At 34.9% G+C, this 27,947-nt stretch overlaps 2 protein-coding genes and 1 non-coding gene across 8 annotated transcripts in view; 1 reads left to right on the top strand and 2 right to left on the bottom strand.

Moving 5' to 3' along the window:
- Polr3B (RNA polymerase III subunit RpIII128) overlaps window positions 1-13,286 on the bottom strand; it is a 33,717-nt gene extending 20,431 nt beyond the window's left edge. The window contains exons 1-8 of the mRNA XM_069832766.1: window positions 13,053-13,286; window positions 12,791-12,945; window positions 10,622-10,798; window positions 7,798-7,921; window positions 7,500-7,667; window positions 4,971-5,128; window positions 3,290-3,401; window positions 1,372-1,557 (exon numbers count right to left, since the gene is read on the bottom strand). Of these exons, the coding sequence (XP_069688867.1) occupies window positions 1,372-1,557; window positions 3,290-3,401; window positions 4,971-5,128; window positions 7,500-7,667; window positions 7,798-7,921; window positions 10,622-10,798; window positions 12,791-12,945; window positions 13,053-13,136 (1,164 nt within the window). The 5' untranslated portion in view covers window positions 13,137-13,286. The remainder of the gene's footprint in view (window positions 1-1,371; window positions 1,558-3,289; window positions 3,402-4,970; window positions 5,129-7,499; window positions 7,668-7,797; window positions 7,922-10,621; window positions 10,799-12,790; window positions 12,946-13,052) is intronic.
- TRNAS-GGA (transfer RNA serine (anticodon GGA)) lies at window positions 7,035-7,107 on the top strand. The gene has a single exon. It is a non-coding gene; the product is annotated as a tRNA-Ser (tRNA).
- A 10,370-nt stretch (window positions 13,287-23,656) lies between the features above and the next one.
- The window catches only part of Lmpt (four and a half LIM domains protein limpet), a 964,594-nt gene continuing 960,303 nt past the window's right edge, over window positions 23,657-27,947 (bottom strand). For all 6 annotated transcript variants that reach the window (XM_069832785.1, XM_069832782.1, XM_069832786.1 and 3 more), the window contains one exon: window positions 23,657-26,233. In XM_069832785.1, coding sequence (XP_069688886.1) covers window positions 26,076-26,233 — 158 coding nt within the window. In that variant the 3' untranslated portion in view covers window positions 23,657-26,075. The remainder of the gene's footprint in view (window positions 26,234-27,947) is intronic.

The raw sequence follows: 27,947 nt of genomic DNA, 5'->3' as shown, positions 1-27,947 counted from the left end.
GCCCTGCCCATCTCAAATGTCTGGATTTAATGTTCATAATTATGTCAGGTGAAGAATACATTGCGTACAGATCTGAAATTGCAGACTCTTTGGGACCAATACAGTGAAGAAAGAGCAATTAAAAATAAAAATAAATATGGGTAACATAATTTGCTGACACTTTGACAAATCTTAATATATAAAAGTGAATATGGGTATGTATGTATGTATGTTCTCAATACAAATCTACACGCTTTGGCCGATATGTGCCAAAGTTTGCACATTTAACCTTCATAACCAGGAGAAGAACATAGGCTATATTAAAATTGTTAAAATGAACGTTAAATTAATTAAAAAAGTAAAAAATGAAAATAAATACGATCAAACATTCATGTATAATGCTAAAATGCAATCTTCTACAGTCAATTGTTCTTTATTATTGTCTGTTGTATTCAACACCGACTTTCACGAGGCCATGGAAATTATAACACGATATTAAATAACATTGTTGATACACATCATGAAGGCTAATACTAAAATTCTAAACTTAATAACGTAACAAGTAAATGTTTACAATTAGAAGAAAAAACCCAAATACCACAAAAAAATATAATAGAAAAAAATATATATATAATTTTCATTAGTTTTAATAATTTAACAAAAATATTGGTCTTGTAAACCAAAAATAAGGACAATTCGTGCAATAAGTAGGTATCTTTACGCAGTTGTAGATAGTGAGCAGACTGTTTTATCCAACTGAATTCCTGAATTCTTTGAAACCACAAGGATTGCTACTATATAATTTAATACTTAATATTGAATCACCAATAGTACTACTGCAAAATACTGACCCGCCAAAATTATGCAATGGAACAAGAACTGGTGTGAAAAAACTCATTCAAACGTAAGAAATGACAATATTAACTGGCAAAACGAACGGAGAAGACATTTTTATCCCACGCATTCCTATGATACCTACTAACATGCCTTTCGATTTTAAATAACAGCAATTTCAGTACGACTAGCATTTGTAATGGCCATATTAAAATTAAGCTCAAGGACAGTTGCTCAAAGTTGCAGACATTAACTTAAAAACTCCGTGTTTTCACATTCTCAACAATATTTAATGTAAAGAAGTAGGAAAAAAAAATTTTACACACATAAAAAGCAATTCGATGATTAATTAATTAAAAAAAGAAGCAAAAAGGACAACCCGGACAATGCCGGGTGCTTTCAGCTAGTTTTTTTATAAAATTATTCATTCTCTTCATTGTAGTTTTCGAAAATAACAAACGATACCATGGAGACAACAAATAAATCAGAATTTGACAAATGAAGGTTGGGAATTAACAAGTTAGTATGTACTATGCTGTGAGATATGTTAGTACTCACTTCCCAGTTGAACCTCTTAAACAAATCTTCAAACATGAGTGCCAGCAATGAACCAGCAAGCTCAAGTCTTTTGTTTCCATAGTAATCTCTGTCATCTATCACTTTCGTGTCCCCTTGTGCCTGGATCACTCTGCGTACCATCAGCGCTGTGTACGTTGCCTTTATTTTGAAGTTGAAATTTTCCACCTATAAAATATAACAACAGAAGATTAGTGATATCCACTGCAATTTCATGTACATTAAGAAGAGACAATATTTTGCAGTCACATAGTGGTGGGGGAGATTACCTCAGACCCAGTATAGTTTTCAAAAGAAATTGTGAAGAAAAGAGATTTCCTTCAGACTACTCTTACTGCTATAAATATAGTAAAAAACTATTTTAAAGGTCTCGTTTTTAAAAAATGGATTTAGTAGTCCTGGCAGAATTTTCCTAAACAATGTAATTTATTCCCACTTTTAAGAAACTCTGCTTTAAGGAAAATCTCACTTTTAAGGAATACATTTGAATGGATTTCGTGACACAATTCATTTATTGAAATTCCGATGAATTTCTGTATAAGGTATGGTTACACCAGTGTGGCATTAGTAACAATACATTGCAACCTACAGTATTCCACGATATCTCGATTGGAAGTAAGTTATTGCTATTCTGTGTTTACCTATGAAAATTTTTCTCAAGTATTTAGGCATAATTTTAAATTGGAACCAACACATTAATTACCTTTGTAATAAATTACGTAAAATAATATATTATTTTGTTTTATTGAGGAATTACTTGTCAATACATTTATTACGCACAATATACTTAACTTTATTTCAATCGGTAATTATGTATGGAATTATAGGATGGGGTAGATTATTTAAAACCAATTTTAACCCATAATTAAAATATGTCTCCATAAACTTATTGATTTTCCATCTCGAAAATTGTTTTTAGACGTTAATGTTCTTAAAATAAGACAAGTTTATTATATTGTATTAATAAAATTCATACATAAAAATCTAAATAATTTTGAATTGTATTCCCATAGTTATGAAACAAAAGGTATGAATTCTTTAAGATTGAACCAAAATGCAACACTGCTACAGTATTTAATCATAGTAGTAATTTAGGCCCAAGAATATATAACAAATTTATATTTAAATATCCTAATCTTGTCAATTCTAATAGTTCTAGTAATAAATTTAAAAAGTTATATATGGATTTTATAAATATTGAAAAATTGTAAATTTAAATTTATATATTCTTATTGTGTAATAGACATAAAAGAAATTGTATTATATACTTCTTAATTTCAATTCAGGAATTCGCCCCTGAACACGAGTTTTACTCTTTCAGGGGCGAGCTAAAGTTTTTCTGTTTATATTAGATTTTATGTTACAATTATTAGCAAAATAAATAAATAAATAAATTACATATACATGATTGTGATTTTATGAAAATATCTGAGTGAGATGAAGGTGATAATGCCAGTGAAATGAGTCCAGGATTCAGCACCGAAAGTTACCCAGCATTTGCTGGGAAAAAATCTCAACCAGGTAACTTGTCCCAACCAGGATTTGAACCAATTTGTTTCACGGTCAGGCATACTAAACGTTACTTCACAGTGGCAGACCATTTTATTGTTAATAAGTATATTTAGGCCTAATGGGTATTTACAATATGTTCATGTAATGCAACTAAATGCCTGATGGTGTTTTAATTTCAACCAATGGTTCTTCTGTAAAACCATACAAGTCACATTGTAATGGTTATAAAAAATTTGCATATTTTAATCGAGCAGTGTATTTCTTACATACAACAGTCTAGAAACTATGAAAGCTTCAAAAACTTGACAGAGACAAGTCATCAGAGTGAATTGTAGGGGGGGAAAACTTATAGTGAAATCATAATCCGAAATAATAGAACACATCTTACTGGAACATGAGCCAGCACTGTTGTAGCCAAGAGGTCCCGTGCTTCATCTACAGGAGACTTCTTTGCTCCAGGAACAAAGAATCTCTTTTGCTTCGTTTTAGCACCCAGATATCTGAAAACATTAAAGCATTTCTTATGGTAAGCGAATCCATTACACACTTTCATCACAGAATCATCTGAAATGACATTTTGTGCAATTTTTTTTCTTTTGTAAATTTCCACGTTTCTATTAGAAAATAAATGGAGAAAATCCTAGTTTTAAAACATCATTTTTTATTTAACGGTGCTCGCAACTGCAGAGGTTATATCAGCGTCGCCGGATGTGCCGGAATTTTGTCCCGCAGGAGTTCTTTTACATTCCAGTAAATCTACTGACATGAGCCTGTCGCATTTAAGCACACTTAAATGCCATCGACCTGGCCCAGGATCGAACCCGCAACCTTGGGCATAGAAGGCCAGCGCTATACCAACTTGCCAACCAGGTCGACGAAAATCCTAGTATATTCTGGGCATTTGATTAAATAATAGTCTACCAATGTAAGACCTGCTCGACATAAAAAAAATATGTATTATTCAGCACATGTGCTTGACTAACTCTACTCCATCCTGTTGTTACATTACAGCTTAATTTACTTCAAATGTTTACACCCCCCCCCCCACTTACATGCTTATGTTCACAATATGGAATACTACATCCAAATAAAAATTGACGACAAAACTGATTCTTCATCCTTGAATATACACTTTCAACACTTATATAATCATTGATGAACTATTATGTTACTTAAATAAAATAAATAACAGCTTCTCTGCGTTAATATTTAAATTATGGTATTATTTTACCTGATTTACTTGTTTTAACGACATATCCATCATTCTCTGAATTCTAGTGCATTTCTGTGCTATCTTCTGGTTTCCTGTTACAGTGAGAAGCTAGCATGGGAACTCACTAGAATTCAGACTATGATAGAAATTACATCGAAACTAGACAAGCAAGTAAAATAATACCATAATTTAAACAGACACATAAAAACACACCAACAACACATCCTCGACACTCAACTGAATTTCAGAACGTACATCCTTTTCGATACAACACTACCAGTCATGAACACACTCCACCATAACAGGAAACCAGAAGATAGTGTAGGAACTCAATAGAACTTAGATGATGATGGACATTACATCGAAAGTAATCAATGAGGTAAAATAAAATCATAATTTAAATGTTAACACAGTGAAGTTGTTATTTATTTAATTTAAATAATTTAATAGTTCATCAGTGGCATAATTGAACAAAGTATCTCAGCTCTTTATAAAAAAAATTATTCAAAAGAAAACACAATATTATTTGCCATTGAAATTTTTTTGTCTCAATCGATAAGAGTATACTTTCATGTATTTATTTCCAAATTTTCAGACAAAAATTCCAATTATTAGCGTCAATATTAATTATTTTCTATGCACTGACCAGGCAAGAGAAGGGGGCATGGCGCAACCTGCCAGTACCTTCATGTCTAAAATTACTCTAGACTACAAGCACCCACATCCAATTCCAAAGGCTATTATGTCTATTTTTCAAGGAACTATGTGCAATTGATAATTTAATAATAATAATAATAATAATAATAATAATAATAATAATAATAATAATAATAATAATAAACAGTCTTAATTTTACCTCAAAGCCTGATTCTGTGTAAAAATATTTGCTTGGTGACATTCCTCCAAAGAAGGAGCAAAACGCTGCATTATATTTTCTTCTGTTCCGATCATCTGAACAATTTCTTGATCGGATACCACTCCCATGGCCTTGAATATGATTGCAACTGGAATATCCTGAAATCCAGAGCAAATCAGGCACAGTGAATAATGAAGTCTGCAGATTTACATATTTATACAGTGAGTAAAGACAGACATAACTGAAACCACCAATAAAAAAAAATTATTACACAATAATATTATACTGTAGGCCTGCTACACAAATTCAAAAGTTCCCCATTTTTATTTGTTTTTACACATGTCACGTGATGATGAAGGGCTTGGAAATGGAAGGGCAGTTTCGTTTCAGGAATTTCTGTAAACAGTATCTCTGGACAATCTACAAGGCACAAACTTCTTTTATGTGTCGTAAATCTATGACACAGACCTTCAAGCTGTATTTCCCTGCTGTAGAAAGCCATTCATAAAAACAAACGTAAGTACCTCAAAATAGGTCACAACAATGAAAAGTAGGTTGTGTTACATATTTTGAATCTAATGAAGCTTGTAAAAAATTGATTACCCGTATAAACTGTGTGGATTTCAAAATATAATACACTGTCATTAAAAATGTATGTATAAACAAATGAAATTCGTATCTTGCGTAACTGGCCACGTGTATTAAATAGTAGGTCTTAACTTGTTGCCAACATTATACATTATGCTTTGACAACACTTTGTCAGGTTTAGGTTAGGTAATTAAAAATTATTTATCTTGGTGTTAATAATTTCAATTGTATAATCTATTTTAAATACAGACTTCTTCAGCAATTCTTCAAATAGGCTACTTATTTTTTTGTTTTCAATTAATAACATCTTTATTCTTGTAGTATATTTGAAGGTTAATACTCTCAAACAGAATTCCGATTCGTAATAATCAGTAGATACTTTCTTTTTTTTTTTTACAAGGCCATCTAATTTAATAAACATGGTCAAGAAGAAGTTTATGGAATAGTTAGTTACTGGAGGAAGTACTCAGAGTACAGATATTATAGCTTACAAACCATTTCAAAATTGTAGAGTAATTTATTGTAGCTCCCACTGTTCATTTTGAGACTCACAGTAAACAACTTGAAGATGTGGGTGCAGAGAAAAGAGCCATTTATGAAATTTAAATTATAGTTTATTTAACGACGTTCGCAACTGCAGAGGTTATATCAGCGTCACCGGTGTGCCGGAATTTTATCCCACAGGAGTTCTTTTACATGCCAGTAAATCTACTGACATGAGCCTGCTGCATTTAAACACACTTAAATGCCATCGACCTCGGCCGGGATTGAACCCGCAACCTCGAGCATAGAAGACCAGCGCTATACCAACTACGCTACTGAGGGCGACGCCATTTATGAATCATACATTGATTACTACAGAGAAAACTGTGGCCTAACTCTTACTACCGCCTTTAGTTTAATGATAGGATCAAAAGGGAACATTCAAAAAGAATTAAAGAATTCTGTACCAGCCCAGGTCTAAGACAAAACTATTACATGATGAATTTAAATGCTATTATAGTCACAATCATGCCATGGTATGAAAGAAAAATTTCACAACCTCGAGCGGGATTCGAACCTGCGACTTCCTGTACTCCGGTCAGGTGCTCTACCACTGAGCTATCGAGTTCATCTCACGCCAAAGGCTTGGAATTATCCTTTCATACTGGCGACTCTGTTATAGAGTACTGTCCATAGCGTCTGATCTTGTCAGCACTGCTTATGGCTGGGAAGAAACTTTACAAATGTAATCTTCATCTTATGATGTTGGATGACATATATACGTCCGTTGATGTGACTATAATAGTATTTAAATTCATTAATATGTCACATCAACGGACGTATATACGTCATCCAACAACGTAAGATGAAGATTACATTTGTAAAGTTTCTTCCCAGCCATAAGCAGTGCTGACTAGATCAGACGCTATGGACAGTACTCTATAACAGAGTCGCCAGTATGAAAGAATATTCCAAGCTTTTGGCGTGAGACGAACTCGATAGCTCAGTGGTAGAGCGCCTGACTGGAGTACAGGAAGTCGCAGGTTCGAATCCTGCTCGAGGTTGTGAAATTTTTCTTTCATACCATGGCATGACTGTGACTATAATAGAATTTAAATTCATTAATATGTCACATCAACGGACGTATATACATCATCCAACATCGTAAGATGAAGATTATATTACATGATATTGCGACATTAAGAGGATTTAGTTTCATATTGAGAAATCATTTATACAAATTTAAAAATTAAGTTTCCATTTTCACTCTAATCACTATCGCTTCCTACTACAAAGTTTTCCTTATTTTTTAAATTCAGGTTTTCTCATTTGCTATTTTTATACTTTGTCTTTAGGCTAGCCCCTTGTTAAATGAAGTCATTTTAATTTAATTTAATTCAAGATACCAGTTTCAATTGTTTACACGTCCATATTGAAACAATCAAATTTATACTCACATCTTGCAATGTATTGTGTTTGAGGTAGTATTTGCCATTCTTCACAATCAGATTGGTTCGTGATTTTTTCTCATGGGTGCTGCTGGTCACCTGACACTGCACACCACCTTTGCGATCTTCTTCCACTATAATTCTGTTACGTGACAACTGTTCTTGTATGAGAATCACCTGAGTGAAAATAATAACATATTAATTTAAACTCAATTTTAAACTAAAGACATTGTTTACAATCACACAGCAATGCGGAAGTAACAGAATATAAATAGCAGGGGAAATTAAGTGCAGAGAGAAGTCTCACCTTTTCTTGACCTTTAACCACGAAGTAACCGCCTGGATCATGAGGGCATTCATTCATTTTCGCAAGTTCAAACTGCGATTTGCCAGCAAGTACGCAATTTGAGCTCCGTAACATGATTGGCATTCTGAAAATCATAAACATCCTTCAGTTTAGTTTAAAATTATTAATAGGTATTGTACATACAGGGTGGTTCAGTGACTATGTTACAAACTCTTAGGGATGATAGAGGAGACAAATATGTCTGAACAACTTTCATACAGGAACCTATATCTGGAAACATTACATTTGGTAGTTAGAAGCCTAGATATGTTAGTCTGTGCAACCAGCTAGAATCGAACTCAAGGCCATCCTTTTGAAGTTTTGTTGCAGACAACTGTTCCTGCACACGTTGGTGATTTCTCATAAACATGGTATAAGCTAGTTGGCATCGTAAATGATATTTTGACTAATTAAACCTTGCAACTTTCCTTCTATTGCTTTTTCTCTTCCATAAATTTAATTTCATATCAGAAAGTTACAAGGGAAGTTGCAAAATTTAATCAGTCAGAATATCATTTACAATGCCAACTAGTCTATGAGAAATCACCAACGTTTGCAGGAACAGTCGTCTGCAAACAAACTTCAAAACGATGGCCTTGAATTCGATTTTAGCTGGTTGCACTGACTAACATATCTAGGTTTGTAACTATCAAACAGAACATTTCCAGACATAGGTTCCTATATTAAATTTGTTCATAATTGTCTCCTCTATCATCTCTAAGAGTTTGTAACATAGTCACTGAATCACCCTGTATTTACGTACCTTCAACATGTAGAGGGTAAAAAAGAATGTAGGCTTAAATCACATAATTTACTTCCTAATTAACAATGTCAACGTCAACAACAATAAAAATATACTAAGTTGAATACTTCTGATCTCAGTGATGCTAATGCTGTATTTGGCGTTTTATGTCAAAACATTAAAAAATTGAATAAACAAAAAGATGATCAAATTTGTTAGAGTTGTGAATCATCAGCATAAGAAGGAAGAAAAAGAATAAACAGATAAAAAAAGGAAGAGAGTCACAATGGATAAGAGTAGGGAAAGAAATATAAGAAAAACAAACTACCGTGATAATGACAAACAACATCATCATCATCATCATCATCATCATCATCATCATCATCATCTTCTTCTACAGAACAGTCCAAAATATTGTCTAACCATCGAATCTGTGCCCCTTCAGCGCTGTCGTCGTTCTTGAAAAATTTAATGCCTGTACTCACTCCATTCCACCCGCTTTCCTCCCGCCACGTTAAACAGCAGGCCGAATAGGGATGTTGCCAAACTTCCGTCAAACGGTGTCATAAATAACTGGTCGTCCATGCTACAATATCATTTCTTTCAATCAAAATACATCTTGTATTTCTACATTTTTTTAAACCTAAATCCCATGTCTCGAATCACTTTCCGTGATGTTTCTCTCCAACCTTTTATTATTGCTTCTCTTGCAACCTTCAGTAATTTCTTCAATGTTGGAACTTCTTTCTGCACGGTATAAAATTCTTGTATCTTTCTTCTTAATATATATCGGTTCATATCATCTACAAGAATTAAAGGTTCCCTTGATCTGTTCTTCCCTGGTGATTCTAGCTTTTCATCTCCTGCACAGACTCCCTCTGTCCTGATTTTCTTTATTAGGCGCTCTAACCTGCCTATATAAATTACATAAAATGTTGTATTATTAGTATTAGTTAAGTAAGTAATTTTAATACATAATCAATTGAAATAAAATAAGCCTCACCTGTGATATCAGTTGCTCTTTTCGTTGCCTGATTTATAGGAAACAGATATTGACCTGTTAGTTTCTCTTCATTGCAAAATGCTATTACGTACTTGATTAATAATATTTTTTTTGCCACTCCGTGCTACAGTATTCATGTTGAGTTGACAACACTGGACTGCAAGTGCAAATAAACTGTACTGCAAGAAGGCCAAAATTGTGAGTAATGGGGGACAGAAAGGGAGAGAGATAAAAATGCATGGAGAGAAATGAATTACAGAGGCTGAGAAGGAATTAGGGTTCAGTTCGCATATCTTACGGAGGCACAGATCCGATGGTCTGACAATACGTCCATTATTTTTTTTATATATACGATGTTACTAATAAAAACTCTATATACAGACGTTTAACTGTCTGATATTTGTACAATGAATGGCTTGTTTATAAGTCGTGTGTAAATTCCTTACAATAATCACTACATACGTCGTGTATAACAGTATAACTGTTACACAGCTACGTCATAGTTTCGTCATTACTTCGTCACGACGTCTGAGGTTCTCTACTGCATCCGGTAGAGCGCTCTAGTGTGGCGTGTTAAATATTGATAGTACAACTGGCTCTAATCGATTACCACACTACATTTTGGTCAAAGAGTACAAGTTACAGCAATATTATTCTAATAATTCTATGATCTTTGGTTTGTTCTTCTGTGATTACAAGGTAACCATCATCATAAAATGACAGTCGATACGAACAGCTGTTAGAGGGGCGGCCATTTTTTCCCTATATACAACGCTTAAACAAGGGGTTTCGTGTATATAACTACTGCAAAGCAATTCCTATTGTATAGTTACAGCCTGTTTATACATCCATAGCTTATTCACGGTTTATTAGTAACGTTTTCTGTCTCAACTCTGCATAAGTCTCGTATAAAAACTATACACAGTTTATTAGTAAGACTGATACTGTATATCTAACACACAGTCATTTGTAGTATGCAGTTAATGAACTGAATTGTATTATAATCGTTGTGTAAATTTTCCCAGCTGCACTCATCGTACCTGCCAATAAGCAGGTTATTTCTAACAACCCGCTGGTTACCACGTGTGTACTCTATGTCGACTGTGATAGGAGCAGAATACGTCAGGTCACGAAGCCTGCATTCATGAGGCGTGGTAGACTTGGAGACATTGAATGCTTCTTCAACATCTGGCATTCCCACATTTACATTCAAGTATCTGAAATAAAATTAATTATCAAAATGTGAAAAATATACAAAGCTCACAGCGCAAAGAGCTGATGTAACCTACTACCACATTACCATTTCTAAAGTTTTTGTTTCCGTTTTCATATAATTTAAAATTTCATATTTATAATACACAGAAATGCAGTAATCCTGCAAAATACATAGGCTATATAATACCAAATAACTACAGCAGAAATAGTTGATTTTGACTATAGGAAAAGCAGTAGCATAATGAACAGTTGGTTTTATTTATTTTTATTTTATTGGGTTATTTTACGTGGCTGTATCAACATCTAGGTTATTTAGCGTCTGAATGAAATGAAGGTGATAATGCCGGTGAAATGAGTTTGGGGTCCAGCACCGAAAGTTATCCAGCATTTGCTCGTATTTGGTTGAGGGAAAACCCCGGGAAAAAACCTCAACCAGGTAACTTGCCCCGACCGGGATTCGAACCCGGGCCACCTGGTTTCGCGGCCAGACGCGCTGACCGTTACTACACAGGTGTGGACACGAACAGTTGGTGAACCTACAATTTTTGAGCATGCTTAGATAACCTAACGGTGCGGTATTTACGGTCTGGGCCTCGTACTTTATACCCTAAGAATGAAACCTAACTTTTCTGCCCCTATAACTACACATGCTACTGGATTATAGTGATTTTCTAATTGTCAGGTTCAATTTTCGCAACAAGTGAGCAATACCAAAGCCGCCATATCTTCACATATGCCAGTTATGCATTAACTGATGTGTCTTACTGGATTGTGTAAGTAAAGGGGGTGGGGAATACAAAAACTATTCTCTTTAACTACCCTTTTCTTCCATTTTTCTCCATTTCTTCTCACTTCCTACTATGCCGTACTACCTTCACTTTTCCACAACTGTGGAGTAACAGCACGTCTGACTATGAAACTAGTGGGCCTGGGTTCAAATTCTGGTTGGGACAAGTTACTGGATGAGGCTTTTTCCGAGGTTTTCCCTCAACCCATTAAGAGTAAATGTTGGACAACTTTCGGTGTTGGACTCTGGACTCATTTCCCCAGCATTTGTTATTGCAGGACATCTGCTGACATGATACAATTACACATTAGTAGGCACTTTCTGCAAGGTCTAAAGACATAAATTCCTCTACAGTATATGGCACAGGTTGCTGCTGCATCATATGCCATATACTGTAGAGGAATTTATGTCTTTAGACCTTGCACAAAGTGCCTACTAATATGTAATTGTATCATGTCAGCAGATGTCCTGCAATAACAAAGCTACAAATTCATAAATATGTCCATAGTATAATCAGAAACTAGATTAAGACTTAGAAATAAGATTGACGAAGCCATGATTTGTAAAGATCTTTATGGTGAATAAATTACTACTACTACTACTACTACTACTACTACTACTACTACTATCATCACCTTCATATCATTCAGATGCTAGAAAACCACAGCAGTTGATAAAGTGTCGTAAAATAACCCACTTAATAAAAACTACCTTCACTTACCATATTGGAATCACAGGGAATCGATCTAGAAACCTTTTGCTTAGTAGTCTCTCTCCGTAACCATTATGCCACAAGATCGTTGAAAAATTCGACCTTAATATTTCTTTACAAGACATACCTTCGATAATATATTTCAACCAATTTCAACTGTCGACAAAAAATTATCGATTCATGTACCTACCTCGGAAATTATTTCTGATAAATTTTACGAACGATATCTGTATAGGTTGTTAATGTTTTATTACTTCAAATCACCATATTGACAATTCAACAGTACGAATGAAGACAGTGAATTAGATATAAAGGTGAGTACTAAAATGATGTATTATCTATATTTGTGTTTTAATGCTTCCTATACCTGCAAAGACTATATCCAACATTTCTTAGGAAACTTTATAAGTTATTTTCATGTATAAGTTTTAAACACATTAAGTCACGCCTACAATTCTCTCTTCCCTTATGCCACTTATTAATCCCAAAACTTACTTTACATAAAATAAAGGATCAGCATCACTTGATACTTTTTCATTTGCTTTGACAATCTTCTTGATTTCAACATTGATGAAGTAATTGAAGGAATCTATATGCTGCTTAACTAAGCCTTTGACTTTCAAAAACGCTGGGACCAGTTTCCACTTCTCCTAAAAGAATAAAAATAATTAATTTATATACACAGATGTATGTATGCAGATAAAATAAAATGTTAAGATCATTTCACCGACATAAATAAGAAAACAAAAATCCTAACCTCAATTGATTTTACAGGTTCAGTAAGCTTCTTAGGATCACTGTCCCAGGAATTGAATATATTTTCCTTGAAGCATTCTCCCATTTTGGTACGCTTCACTTAAGAACTCGAATGTCAACGACTAATGATATTTGTAATGATGTACATGAATGTTGTAAAAACACATTGCTACGCACAACCGGTATCGTCTGTCGCCATATTTTCAATCGCTAGCAATAATCGATCCATTTGAATGCTCCACAGTAGAGCCAACAGAAAAAAATCAATAGTAATTATTACCTCTGAGGGCTATTATTAAATTTGTCAGTTCATTTTCAGCAAATATAATAATTATTACACATTTTAATGTTGAATAATGACTTTGTTCTAAAAAATACAGACTTTCAGCTGTCATACATACACATTTTAGTGGCAAAGGAGCCAAAAAAAAAAAAAAAAAAAAGAGAGAAAAATGCTCTCCTCTGTGGCTCTCCCCCAATAAATGTAAATTTCATACCGTACATTGTTGGTTGTGTAATGTCAGTAATGTTCAAACTTTCTTGCTGAGAATTAAAAAAAAAGTGACGTTCCTTGATTTGGAATGAATGAATAGTTGGACACAATCACATACATTTGACACTTTTGTACATAGATAAATAAATAGATTGTAGGACGAAACTTGGCTCCTTCTTGCACGAAATCACATATGCGTACTTGTTACGCACACACTGAATAATGTTGAACGCTAAATTGGAATCCCTCCTCCCCCCCCCCCCCAATGGCGGATACCGGTACATTACTTATGCATTAATTATCCCAGGGGGGGGGGCTCCATAAGAAACGTGCCACTGTACTTGTACTCTTACACGCAGAGCTTTGCCCTGAGTGTATCATGGAAGATGGTCTACAGCATGCCAGTGTGATGATTGTCATGATTAATGGAGCAATGATGGAATTATGTAGGTAAAACGGGAGTACTACCACAGTCTAGTATATACAGTCGCGAAGCTCAATACGTAGTAAATATGCAAACATTAGGTAGTTGCTCACCACTAGGATCACTAAAATCGCCTCATTACAGGCAATGCAAAATAGTACGTCACAGTCTATTGTTTCTAGCACCCTCAAAACTCAAGCTTCGTGATTATATATATTAGACTGTGGTACTACCTCATAAAAACCTACCACCCAACACAATATTTATCCTCTAAGATTCAAACCAAGTTATCAGCATAAAAAGTCGATGTTCTAGCCATTCAGCTAATGGTGCATCACTAAATTGGAAATAGGTAGTCATTTACAAAATGCACGAACTTCTTTTTTGTACGAAGGGAGGGACCCGAAGGCTTAGGGCTTACACTGCAGTCTGAGGCTTATAAATTGTGCTTACCACTCGTATTCTGTGAATGGTTGGGTAGATGAACGGCTGCGCTCTTGTGCAAGTAGAGTATGCTGCACTGTGAACTGAACCTGGGCTATGGTATGGATGATGATGATATGTGAATTAATGATGGCGAAATGAGTCCGAGGTCCAACACCGAAAGTTACCCAGCAATTCTGCTTCAATTGGTTGGGGGAAAACCCTGGAAAAAAACCCAACCAGATAACTGTCCCAACCAGAATTTGAACCCGGGCCCACTCGTTTTACAGTCAGACATGCTGATCATTACTTCAGAACAGTGGACATGCACGAACTTAACGGAAATTATGTTTTTTGGTAAGTCACTAAGAACTAACTACACCTGGGGTGCGAATTAAGATTTATGATGAGGGGGTATATAATTCTAGATAGAGAATACCATACATAAAATTATTATTATTATCCTCATTCAATACCGCTCAACACTTGGTCGCACTGAGTTGCTTGTCTTGCATCTTGATCATAACAATAATTATATCCATGAGCAGGCTTAAGGTAAGATGTGTAATTCCTAAGTTATTGATTGTTGTCAGCTTTCCGATGATAATATACAAAAATATCACTTTCTTTGCTTACTTTATATTTTATAAAGTATACTCGTATTAAAACAAATTATATTTTGTGAGGGGGATAGAAGTTATCCCTGGCAGGGATGTTAATATGAATTTATGAGAGGGGGATAACTTTCCAACAGGGGGGGAAATCCCCCCCGTTAATTCGCACCCTGACTACACCCTAAGTTAATGCAATCTATTGAAGATAATATAGCCTACCGGTACTTAAGTTATAACAAAATCCATTAATTGGTGGAACTGTATAGGGGTGGGCACAGTTCTACCATACAAGAAATGTATTATTGAAATTACTAATATAACTTTTGATAAATTCTACAAGTAGGAAGACGATGTGAAAATATCTTGTGTCCATTCACCCACCTGTCCCACATACTATTGTTTCTTAAAATAGGAAGAATCTGTCCAGCAGATAGATTTCTAGCAGTATGCCATAATAACGTAGTTAGGACATATTCCGTAGTGCTCAGGAAAAGTGGCACAAGTCAAAAAATAATGTTAATTTTACAGGAGAAGGAAAAAACTGTCTTCACACTGGTTTATGTCGATTTGATTTAATATTTTATGTCTCTTTTCCCAAGTGAGCAGACGTTCCGTAAGTTGTCAACAATCTAATAAAAAATTGTTTGTGGAAATTGACTTATGCCATTTTTCCCAAGCATTGCAGATATTACGCCTCATCTCCAGCACTGCCAACCTACATACTGCACAATGCTAGTGCATTCGGAGAAGCAACACTTCAAGGATTATTTTAAGATTATATCAGATTTTCAGTTTGGCTTTCGACCAAAACATTCAACTGCAGAGTGTCACTGAGTGCATCATAAAAGGCTTTGAAAGAAAACAGTACTGTATACTGTTGCTGTGTTTCTGGATATTGCCCAAGCATTTGAAACTGTTTGGCATGATAGCTTAATGATAAAATTGTATCTTGATTACACACACTTTTAACACTATATCACTTAGGAATATATTTGTGATTATCACTTTTAGGTGTTAAATGTAAACTAAGTTTATACTAGGTATTTACAGACTTAGTCCACATTTAATACATTAAAGTGATGATCATAAATATATTCCTAACTTATGTAGAATTGGTTTTCCTGACTATCTCACACGCATCATAAAAAAAGGTTTCTATTTAAGCATCTAGTATGTACAGATGACATTAAATCAACACTTTGTCTAATTTTAGCCCCGAGTACCACAAGGATCTATACTGTCACCACTTCTCTTCAATCTATTCACATATGACATTCTATATTTACGACAATCATACATAGCTATCTATCTATCTTTTTTTTTTTTTTACATTGGGGAATTTAATTGAAGTGAATTTTATTATGGCAGGCAGAGTAACTATCTCATGCCCCCATGCTATATTGTTAGAACCAGGTACCCAGCTTCGAAGCCATTAGCCCTGTAAACTTAAGTATATTTATTTTCTCCTATTATCATATTATAGGATTATCTAAGAAATTAGCAATTTCTTTGTGATAGTATGTGCCGTTTTAGTTTCGGCACTCTGTGTTTCTTTCTTTCCTTTTCTTTTTTCTTCCTTATTTATGTCATTTTTCTTGTTGTTAGTTACCCTTACTTCTCTTAGATGGCATTCTATTCCGCCATTTTAGGTCTTTTTCTTCCTTTTATAGATAGCTTGTTTTCTTTCCACTATTCATGGTCTCTTACTTCTCACGTATAAGAAGCGAATTTAAGTTATCACGTGACATGGGCTTTAGATTTTCATTGGCCCTATTCACATTTATTATTAATTAGCGTCGGCTCTCCTGAGAGGGATGCTTGACGCGGGGCAGTCTGGGGTCGACGCTCGAAGAGTATGGTTGTGTGACAGCCGGGAGAGCTGAGGGTTTTTTGTTTAGCGGCTATCTGTGAGGGGATCACGGATAACCCAGTCTGGGCAGGGACATGTACTGCTGTAGTCGGGGCTCAATCGGGGATAGTGCCTTACTACATGTAGAAGCGTGGCCGAGCTGTGGTGTGGCGTGCTGTGTGATAACAGAGGCATGAGAGTTGAAGAGAGACCATTGTTGTTTGGTTTCGAGGCTGGCCTACCAGGGATCATAATAGGTTTTTCTACATCAGTAATTGTATGTTTCTTTTGATTAGTAGAAGTATATTTGATTTCATACAGAGTATTAGGTAATTCACGAATAAGCTGGAATTCGTCAAGTGTATATTTTACATTGGTTGTGTTTGGTTTCGTATTAGTGCTTACTGCCACATCCGACAAGTTTGGACTTGTCTAGCAAGTTACTTATAATCTGTGGGTATAGATGTGTTACTATTGTGTGTAATGGTGAATGCCAGTTGAGTGACGATTAGTGCCAAGCCAGTTTCGATGCATTGGTGGAGTTATAGGTGGCTGTATTTCTACTGCATTCTTTTTGTTCATTTTCCAATTACCGGAAGTGCTAATTAATAAATGTAAACGGATAGTTGATTATTTATGCTGAGTGTTTTCTTTTGTACCACCTCAGACAATCGACTCTATCATACGTTTGACGGCAGGGTAAAACTTAATTGTTTAAGTATTATTTACTTATCATTTATAACAACTATTCAAAGTAAACAGAGACCCACCGTTGCAAGTAGAAGAGAAAAGAATGGGGGAAGGGAAATGGTATGTGGCCCATTTCTTTTAGGGCTCATCCCGACATCCATCTATGTTGATGATACAGTTCTCTTTTATTCTCACTGTAACCTAAATACTGCAATTAGTACTCTTCGGACATCCTTACATGCGCTATCTGATTGGTGATTACTACTAAACATTACCAAGACAGAAGCTAAAATCTTCTCTTTAAGGCCTATTCATAATCCGCCTCCTTTGGTTCTTCTGAATGAACAAATGACTCTCTACTCAAGAAGCTGTAAATTATCTGGACATATTACTAGATTCGAAACTTACATGGCGTGCCCATATAACTCGCATTTTTATGCTAGTCTTTCCTATAATCCGCAAATTATACCCTTTGGTTAATAGATGTTCATAAATTAGACTGAATTGTTCAGTGTTACTCTACACCTCGCTTGTACGACCTCTTTTAACTTACGCAGCAAATAAGACTCACATGCATTGCCTATAAGTTGCTCCGTGATTTATGACAAACCAGCAGCTGCATCAAGAAATGAGAATTGTTTAACTACAGCAATACATCCATTCAATGTCAAAAATTTTTCTTCAACAAACTTCCTACTTTCCTGGAGCAAGATCTTGTTATCCATCTAGATGTGAAAGGAAACTACCTGAGGACATCTTTCTCAGTGAAACAGATGAGTCTTCATAAATTTTAATCCTAACATAGAAACTTCAGCATATCATTTTGATAATTTATCTATTTCTCAGATTTCACAGCAATTTATTATTAATTAATTTACAATTAGATGAGCCAGTGCAGCCAACCTCATCATAATACTGGTTATGGTGTCATTGAACAATGGCTTGTATAGTAGTTTACAGGTCGACCAATAAATACATTAAAATATTATGGGCTAAGGTATATATAATTTTGAAGAGAACATAATTATTCAAAATAATCTTACTCTGAATTCATGCCATGTGAATTCTTCAAGAAGGCAGCTCTGCTATTATCAGTCTGCACATTAAATTGACGATTTCTAGCCTTTTATTTCAAGAATACTATTGTCACTGATTAACTATTAAGTTATTTAAATTAAATAAATAACGACTGTATTAACGTTTTAAATCGTGGTGTTATTTTACCTGATTGATTTCGATGTTATTTGCATCATCTTCTGAATCCTAGTTAGTTCCAGCACTATCTTCTGATTTTCTGTTATGATGGGATGTATTCATCAATCAATCTTCTTAATGAATCCAGCTGTTTGCTGACAACATAAAGTCCACTATAGTCTATTCAGTTTTTGTTTTTCACGAGAAATGAGGGATATTTTGATCGATGTTCATTATACAGTAGATGCCTGTTGCTAGTAGCCAGAGTTGGGGTGTAGTCAATATATACTGCAGGGCTGTGTCTTCTGCAACTGGTACTGATGATTTTAATTTACTTCTTTTGTGGTTTATGGATGGACAGTATAGAAGAATGTGTTCCAGATCTTCATCATGATTATTACACCACAGACAAGTAGGATTATCAGAAATGTGAAATCGGTGTAGGTACAATTTTATGACAATGTGACCTGTTCTGGCTCTTGTTAAAAATGTTTGAATATGTCTGGGCAAGTTTTTGTACATTTCCAGGTCATTTGGTGTTTTTTGTATAGACTGTAAAATTTTTCCTTTGTCAGAAGAGAGCCAATTGTTGATCCATAGGTTTGTAAAATTAGACTTTATTGAAGCAAAAGCACTGGATAGAGATATCACTCGAAGAGGTCTTGGTTGCAAATATGTTGCCTGTTTTGCAATATTATCGACTTTCTCGTTTCCAGGTATACCACAATGACTATGTATATGGGATGTATTCATGATTGTATTGAAAATGATGTGTGTTTTGTAATTCAATTGAGTGTTGAGGATGTATTGTGAGTGTTTTTCATAACAGGAAACCAGAAGATAGCGCTGGAACTCACTAGAATTCAGAAGATGATGCAAATAACATCGAAATCAATCAGGTATAATAACAGCATGATTTAAAATATTAACACAGTGAAATCGTTATTTATTTAATTTAAATAACTTAACAGTTCGGCAGTGATTAGAAGAGTGTTAGAAGAGTGTATTCAAGGATGAAGAATGATCACTGATTAACTTTATTACTGTTTACTGTGTTAATATGAGGAATTTACCTGGCTGACTAGTTTCAAAGTGATGTTCTTCATTGTCCGAAGCTTAGTGGAGGTCCCATGCTGTCTTCTGGAATCCTGTTGTGGTAGGATGTGTTCATAATTGTGACGAAAAGGGTGTGTGTTTTTGTTTGTTTGTAAATTTCAAATTGTTCTATAATGCCAAGTTTCTGGTTTTTTGGCTGGATGTGTAGTATTTTCATGTCGGTGTCTATGTTGCTGTAGTTGTGATTGGAGTTTGTGATGTGTTCTGCATAGGTTTGAATTGTTATGTAGTTTGGTAATGGCTGTGATATGTTTTTTTTAAGCTGGTTTGAAATGATCTTCCAGTCTGTCCAATGTAGAAGTCGTTTCAACTATTGCATGATAGTTTGTATACACTTGTTAAGTTGTATTTGTGTGTCTTGTCTGTGTGTTAAGTTGTTATATGTTGTGAAGAATACTGTTTTATATAACAGAGATACCTCATCCTATTTGTCACAAACCACAGCCTGTCACTTAGCTAAGCCCTCACTTCTTGAACTTTGTCACATTGACCTACCTATCACAGATCTCAAATATACAATCGTGTAAGATTACAAAAATTTTTCATATTGTTCAATTCTGCAATAAAAAATAGCTAGAGTTACTAGCTTGTGATTGCATATTTTTTTTATTTTCAATCCTGAATATCGTGATCCTGTTCTGAATATCCATACCAGAAAATTTCCTGCGAAAGTCTCTTCCTCTTTTATTTTAGTTGGTTATTTAACGACGCTGTATCAACTACTAGATTATTTGGTTATTTAGCGATGATATTTGGCGAGATGAGGCTGAGGATCCGCCATAGAATACCTCATATTCACCTTACGATTGGGGAAAACCTCGGAAAAACTCAACCAGGTAATCAGTCCAAGCAGGAATCAAACTACACTGGTGGCTCTTTTCCCTCTTGTTGACTCAAATTTGCAAAATTAATATACAAATAAATTTTTATGTAAATGTTATATTTCTAAATATAGGCTTTCATTATGCGATTTATCTTTTCATAGAGCCACCGGCGTGGCTCAGTCGGTTAAGGCACTTGCCTGGCAGTTTGAAGTTGCGTTCGGGCGCGGGTTCGATCCCCGCTTGAGCTGATTACCTGGTTGGGTTTTTTCCGAGGTTTTTCCCAACCGTAATGTGAATGCAAGGTAATCTATGGTGAATCCTCGGCCTCATCTTGCCAAATATCTCGCTAAATAACCTAGTAATTGATACAGCGTCGTTAAATAACCAACTAAAAAAAATCTTTTTATAATATGGGTAAGAAAGAAATGGGACAAGCCTGCAACATTTTCTAGAGACTTCACTTTATGTGACAATGAGTTGCGAGATACAGGTAACTGTTTCTTTTTTAAAAGTGTAGAAGAAAATGGAAGTAAATGTATTAGTAATAATGAAGAATCTTTTAATGCTAAGGATAATAGTGAAGTGTTGGATCATCTACTATTATTATGGGTGATGACGTTCAACCTACAACTAGTGATAACAAATGGCGAAGTGCATAAATGTGAAGCATCCTACAGAATCAGCTCTCTAGTTCATACAAGGGCCTTAGGATCTTGTTAACAAAAATCGACAATATTTACTTGATTTAATTGACATTTTGCTGTACTTAGTTAAGGAAGGTTTATTTTTTCATAGCGTATTTAGACTATATCATATGCGTATTTGTCTTTTTATGTGTGTGGACGCATTTGTATGCTCATGATAAGAGTGTGTATTTGTGAATTAGTGTGCCCACAAGAAATCGTTGTATCTCCGTGTAAATAAAAGTATTCAGCATTCATCACAAAGATGAAAGAAATCGTATTCATATTTCACTATTCTTGGATATTTCGTATATATACAGGGTGGAAGTGAAATAACACTGCAGATTTTCAGAGCGAATAGCTCATGTTGTATGTAACAAAAAAGTGTAATATCATATTGGTGGAAAATCATAGTTTTCTCAGAAAAAAATGTTTTCTTTTTTCCCAAATGTTTAACACCCTCTTATTCGGTATCCATTGTGAGTAAGGCAGTGATTTTTGTCCATGTTTGTTGTTTAGTCAACAGTCTGAAGACAGGTCCGAACCTCATAAGTGACATCATTCATGAGGCAATTAAGCCAGGAGATGATGAGGTAGGGTGGCCAGTTCCTTTCCCTCTCCATTGTATATATCGCTGACTATACTTGTTTTTTTGAAAGATGGGACATGACAGGAGCGTTGCGATCTGAAAAATAACTGAATGTCACATACCGTGGTAGGCCTGTTGCTATGGTAACAACGGTTGAGTTGCCAAACTTACCATTCCCACATCGCGAGTGCTTAATAGCTCTCTTGCCGACATTATTGTGCACACAATGTTAGCATTGGTATGTTTCGTGTTTGATTCTCTGTCGATTTTTGTATTGTTTTCTTACCTTCGCGTCAATTCTCAATGAATGTTTTAACGTCAGCCATCTTAAACTAAATTGCTATAGTCCCGACGCTGTTATTTCCAGCGTGACTCCGCCCCTTTGCTTACGTCTTAGAAAGTAAAGGCTCTATAAAATCTACTAGTAGTAGTAGGTAGGTAGTATCATTCGCCATTTTTGTTCTCACATTGCCGAGCTACCATACAAGGAATCTATTTGACACACTGTTAAACATTATCATGTCGTAGCTCCTATGATAATAAATCAAACGCAATGTAATTCATCAAATAATTGAGCGGCAAATAACGTCTTCATGTGCTTTCTGCGAACGCCAAAAAAAGAGCTAAAATGGCTGGCGATTATATTAAGTATTTATCGAGCCTTAAGAAATGAATCAGCGAATCACAAGACGCACACGTTTAAATGTAGCTGACCTACAATGCGATTGGCTGCCGGAAATTAGAGCGATGGGAACTATAGCTTCCATCAGCAGGCAGCATGGTAGTCCATATTGGCAACATAGCACTGTAGTTCCAAGCTCGGCCGCTTAACTGTCATGTCCCATCTTTAAAAAAAACAACTATAGTAACATATTACACTAATCACACCGATAGAAAATCTAATAAAGAATCATTTATTCCTCCAGCATATTTCAATAGCATGGACGGTTTTAGTGTAAATTTAATTAAAAAGCCACTAATTTCAAGCCACATTTAAAAAACCACTAATTTCAAGCCACTGAATAATGCGAACAGATTGCAACGTTGTAGTCGAAGAGGGAGATGGGAGGTAGTTCACCCAGGCAGACAGACCTATGTTCGTTGGCCTCTTACATCTGTATTGTTGGCATGGGTGGAGCAGTCAGTAGAATGCTGGCCTTCTGTGCCCGAGGTTGCAGGTTCAATACCAGTTGGGGAGATGGCATTTAAGTGTGCTTAAATGCGACAGGGTCATGTCTGTAGATTTACTGGTATGTAAACGAACCTCCTACGGGACAAAATTTTGGCACACTGTCGATGCTGATATAACCTTGGCGGTTGAAAGCGTCATTAAATAAAACATGATTTAATAATAATTTAATTACATCTGTATTACGAGAAGGGGCCATGTTGCCAGACTGCTGAAATTTCCAACTCAATTTTCTAATTAACCGTGCATTTAATCTCAAAACTTAATACAGATTTTCTATTCATTTACGTGTACCCTATCGTCCCTTTCAATCTGCAAGATTATTTCGCTTCCACCCTGTATATATCGGTGTGATAAAATCACTTCTGTTTGTAGAGTAATTTTTTGTCTTACAACAAAAATTATTATGTTAGTGCCAGGACTATTTTGCGTCTATTCTTAATTTTCTGTTTACAAAGGATAAAAGATTAATTTCTGTTTTAAAAGCTGCAAAGCTGCGGACAAAGCAATACATTACTTCGAGTTGCATTTCTTTATTAATGATGTTTTATGAACAGAATATACACTTTTTAATTTGTATTCATAAAATAGCATAAGTAACATGAATGACAGCTGGATATATTCTTTGTGTGTTAAAAAGCCATTCTAAAAAGGGAGGGAAAAAAATAACAGAAAGCAATAATATGCATCAGCATATGCCAGTCAAACAATCCTATGTGAACAACATCAGTGTGGCCAACTTGACTAGAAAGTCATATACAAAGCAACACATCATTATTATTTGCAACAAATCGTAAGAAACAATTATTTTTCATAATAAAAAGTAATGTAGTTAAATTAATACAATTTTGTCAACACTTTCCTCTACCCATATGACGTAGCACCCTTGGATAATAATAACATTTTTTGTTCACACTTTCAATTTGTTACACATCACCACAAAATATTACCTCTTCTATACAAATAAATGCATACATATGGATCTAAACTAAAAATGTACCTATAATGGTCTATGTTGACACATGAAAGCAAAACAAAAATATATATTCTTATAGTAGGAAACTGATGTAGCACAAAATAGTTTATTTTCTTGTCGTTTCCTTTTTGATATTTGGACAATCAAATGTCAAAAAGTAAGTTACTTTCAGTTATTTTCACTACTTTATAGAAGTGATCAAATAAGTTTTTGATATGGGAACTTGCAGTTTTGTTTCTTGACATTTCATCGTAGGCAAATAATCTTTTATGGGACGGATGTTTTAGTCACATTTTTAAACCCATTACAACCACCAAGAATCCGATGATACAATTATCAAAAATTCAAAACTGCAAGTATACCAAACATTAAGGCCACCTCATCCAAATAAAGTAACTATATTATTATCACATATAACATATTTTACGTAACAAGTGTTTTATTATTGTGTAAGTTTGTAAATAATCATAAAAAAATGTGTTTCACTTGTGGTTCTCATTTATTGTGTACGTTTTTGTAAGTGGGAAAATGATCATATGTTGCATTTGTGTGCATGTGTACGTCTGTATGCGTGTATGTATGTATGTCAAGTGTGTACGTGTGCGGGTCTGGTCATATCCTAAATATGCAAGCAATATGGGCGTAACAGCTCATTTTTAGTGTTAGTGCAATACATTTTTATAAAGCTTTCCCCTTTCCCCTGCTTATTTATCTTCCCAAATATTTTCTTCGTGGTACAAATCACAATACATTTTCTTTGTTAGTTTGTAATATACCTTTTCATACAGACAAAATGCCGTCCCAATCAAACCCTATGCTCATTCAATATATATTCTAAAATTTTATTCTAAATTTATGATTCCTTAACCTAACACACAATTAAGATATAATTGCATTCTTATTTATTAACTAAGAAAATACATTTTACCTATAATTTACACGTTTTTAAAACTGCAAATTGTATTGATTGGGTGCGGTTCATGGACTAATGTACCATCATGGAATGGAATAGCCTGAATTCTATTAATAAAAACTTTAAGGCAAGTTATCAAGACTTCCCCAAGAATTCCTATGATATAAAAAGCATAACAGTACATGTCAACACTATTATGCACACAGCTAATTAAACATATTTATGTTTATTTTATTCATCCATTTAAATATCGCAAAAAAAGTAACAAAACCCACCACATTCAAACTGTTTACAAATTATATTATCCAACATTTTGGGTGTTTTGCGACTATTAAAAACTTCATTTTATTTCAAAGAAAAAAACATCTTTGTACAGAAGAATCATACATTAAAAAATTCCAAATTACTTTATGATTGGAATTTTGTCATCAAAAATTAACAATCTTATCATTATGAACCTTACTATAAAAATCATCCATGTTGACATAACAACACAATACGACCTATATATAAAAATCCCCTCAAATATGATGATATTCATCCAATATAATTTAATTAATTATTGGTTATAGTAACTAATGCTGTCAATATGGCAAACTGGTTAAAGCCTACTAACCATAATAACCATTAATTAGGAAAAAAGAGAGAAATGATACCTAGCAACATATGAGACGAAACATCAGCATGAAACTAGAGAGTTAAGAAAAGGCAAATGATTATTTTGATACCGCATCTTCCTGTTTTATATTTTTGTTGACTATTACCATACTGTTACACTTATCATCGGATCTAATAATTATGTCTCCATGAATTAAAAAAAAAATGAGAGGAAAAAGTACTATGAAGTATGAAACATAAATCCTTTCGTTGAATATTTTAAAAAATATATTTCTTTGATCTATGATTCAGTTGGCAATATTGTTCCTAAAATATGCTCAATTGTAATACATAATATATAAATAGCAAGTGAGTGCTTTATGTGATAGAGATTAAGTGAACTCTGGTGTTACAAGTGTATTTCTTCACTACTCAGAGTAGGCTGGCTGTTCACATCAGCTTCTGCTTGGCACACTCGGGGCAGATGATGTCATCAGCATCAGTGATGAACCCTCGTCCGACCAGGGATGTCTTGCAAGAAGCGCAGATGAAGCAATCATTGTGCCAGTGGCGGTCTTCGAAAGAGATGAATCGAGTGCCACCGATACCTGCAACGATTACAAATCACCATGAAGCGGTGATTATGACTATGACTTAAATGGTCGTAATGATGAATATGGTAATAGTGGCGGTAATTGTGATGATGATGGTAATGGTTAATGATAATGGAAATGGCGGTGGATAAGACGAAGATCATGGTTATAGGAAGAAAAATAAATCAATCTTCTTAATGTATCCAGCTGTTTGCTGACAACATGAAGTCCACTATAGTTCACTGTAGTCTATTCAGTTGTTGTTTTTCACGAGAAATGAGGGGTATTTTGAACGGTGTTCATTACAGATGCCTGTTGCTAGTAGCCAGAGTTGGGGTTTAGTCAATGTATACTGCAGGGCTGTGTCTTCTGCAACTAGTACTGATGATTTTAATTTACTTCTTTTGTGGTTTATGGATGGACAGTATAGAAGAATGTGTTCCAGATCTTCATCATGATTATTACACCACAGACAAGTAGGATTATCAGAAATGTGAAATCGGTGCACCGGTATGTACAATTGTGTGACAATGTGACCTGTTCTGGCTCTTGTTAAAAATGTTTGAACATGTCTGGGCAAGTTTTTGTACATTTCCAGGTGATTTGGTGTCTTTTGTACAGACTGTACAATTTTTCCTTTGTCAGAAGAGATAGGAAGAAAAATAAAGAAGGTAAACTTGCGAATTCTAAATGAGGCAGTAGGGCAAGTGGACAGCTTCAAATACTGTAAGCAGTAACATGAGCTGCTGCCAGGAAGTCAAAGAAGAATAGCACAATGGCAAAGGAAGCTTTTAATAGAAAAAGGAGCATCTTCTGCAGACCTCTGGAAAAAGAACTAAGGAAGAGACTATGAAGTGCTTTGTGTGGAGTGTGGCATTGTATGGGGTAGAAACATGAACATTACGACGAACTGAAGAGAAGTGAATAGAAGCATTTGAAATGTGGAGTTTTTTTAGTAGGTTATTTTACGACGCTGTATCAAGATCTTAGGTTATTTAGCGTCTGAATGAGATGAAAGTGATATGAGGATTGAGTTGAGGGAAAACCCCTGAAAAAACCTCAACCAGGTAACTTGCCCCGATCGGGATTCGAACCCGGGCAACCTGGTTTCGCGACCAGACACGCTAACCATTACTCCACAGGTGTGGACTGAAATGTGGATATGGAGAAGAATGGAACATGTGAAGTGGACAGACAGAATAAGAAATTAAGCTGTGCTTGAAAGAGTGGGTGAAGAAAGAATGATGCTGAAACTGATCAGGAAGAGGAAAGGAATTGGTTGGGTCACTGGTTGAGAAGAAACTGCCTACTGAAGGATGCACTGGAAGGAATGGTGAACGGGAGAAGTGTTCGGGGCAGAAGAAGATATCAGATGATAGACGACATTAAGATACATGGATCATATGAGGAGACAAAGAGGAAGGCAGAAAATAGGAAATATTGGAGAAAGCTGGGTTTGCAGTGAAAGACCTACCTATGGGCAGAACACTGGATGAATGAATGAATGAATGAATGACTGACTGAATGAATGATAACGGTGGCAATAATGGTAATGATAATGGTAACAGTGATGGTAACAGTGATGGTAACAGTGATGGTAACAGTGATGGTAACAGTGAAATAACGATAATGGTGGTGTAACAGTGATGATAATGGTGATGGTCGTGGTAACTGTGATGATAATGGCGGTGATAACGTTTAATGATAATGGTAATGGCGGTGGAGATTA

This window comes from Periplaneta americana, chromosome 8, assembly GCF_040183065.1.
Source record: "Periplaneta americana isolate PAMFEO1 chromosome 8, P.americana_PAMFEO1_priV1, whole genome shotgun sequence".
Lineage (NCBI taxonomy): Eukaryota > Metazoa > Arthropoda > Insecta > Blattodea > Blattidae > Periplaneta > Periplaneta americana.
Note: the sequence above shows the minus strand (reverse complement) of the source record. Positions and strands in the feature narration are given on the sequence as shown.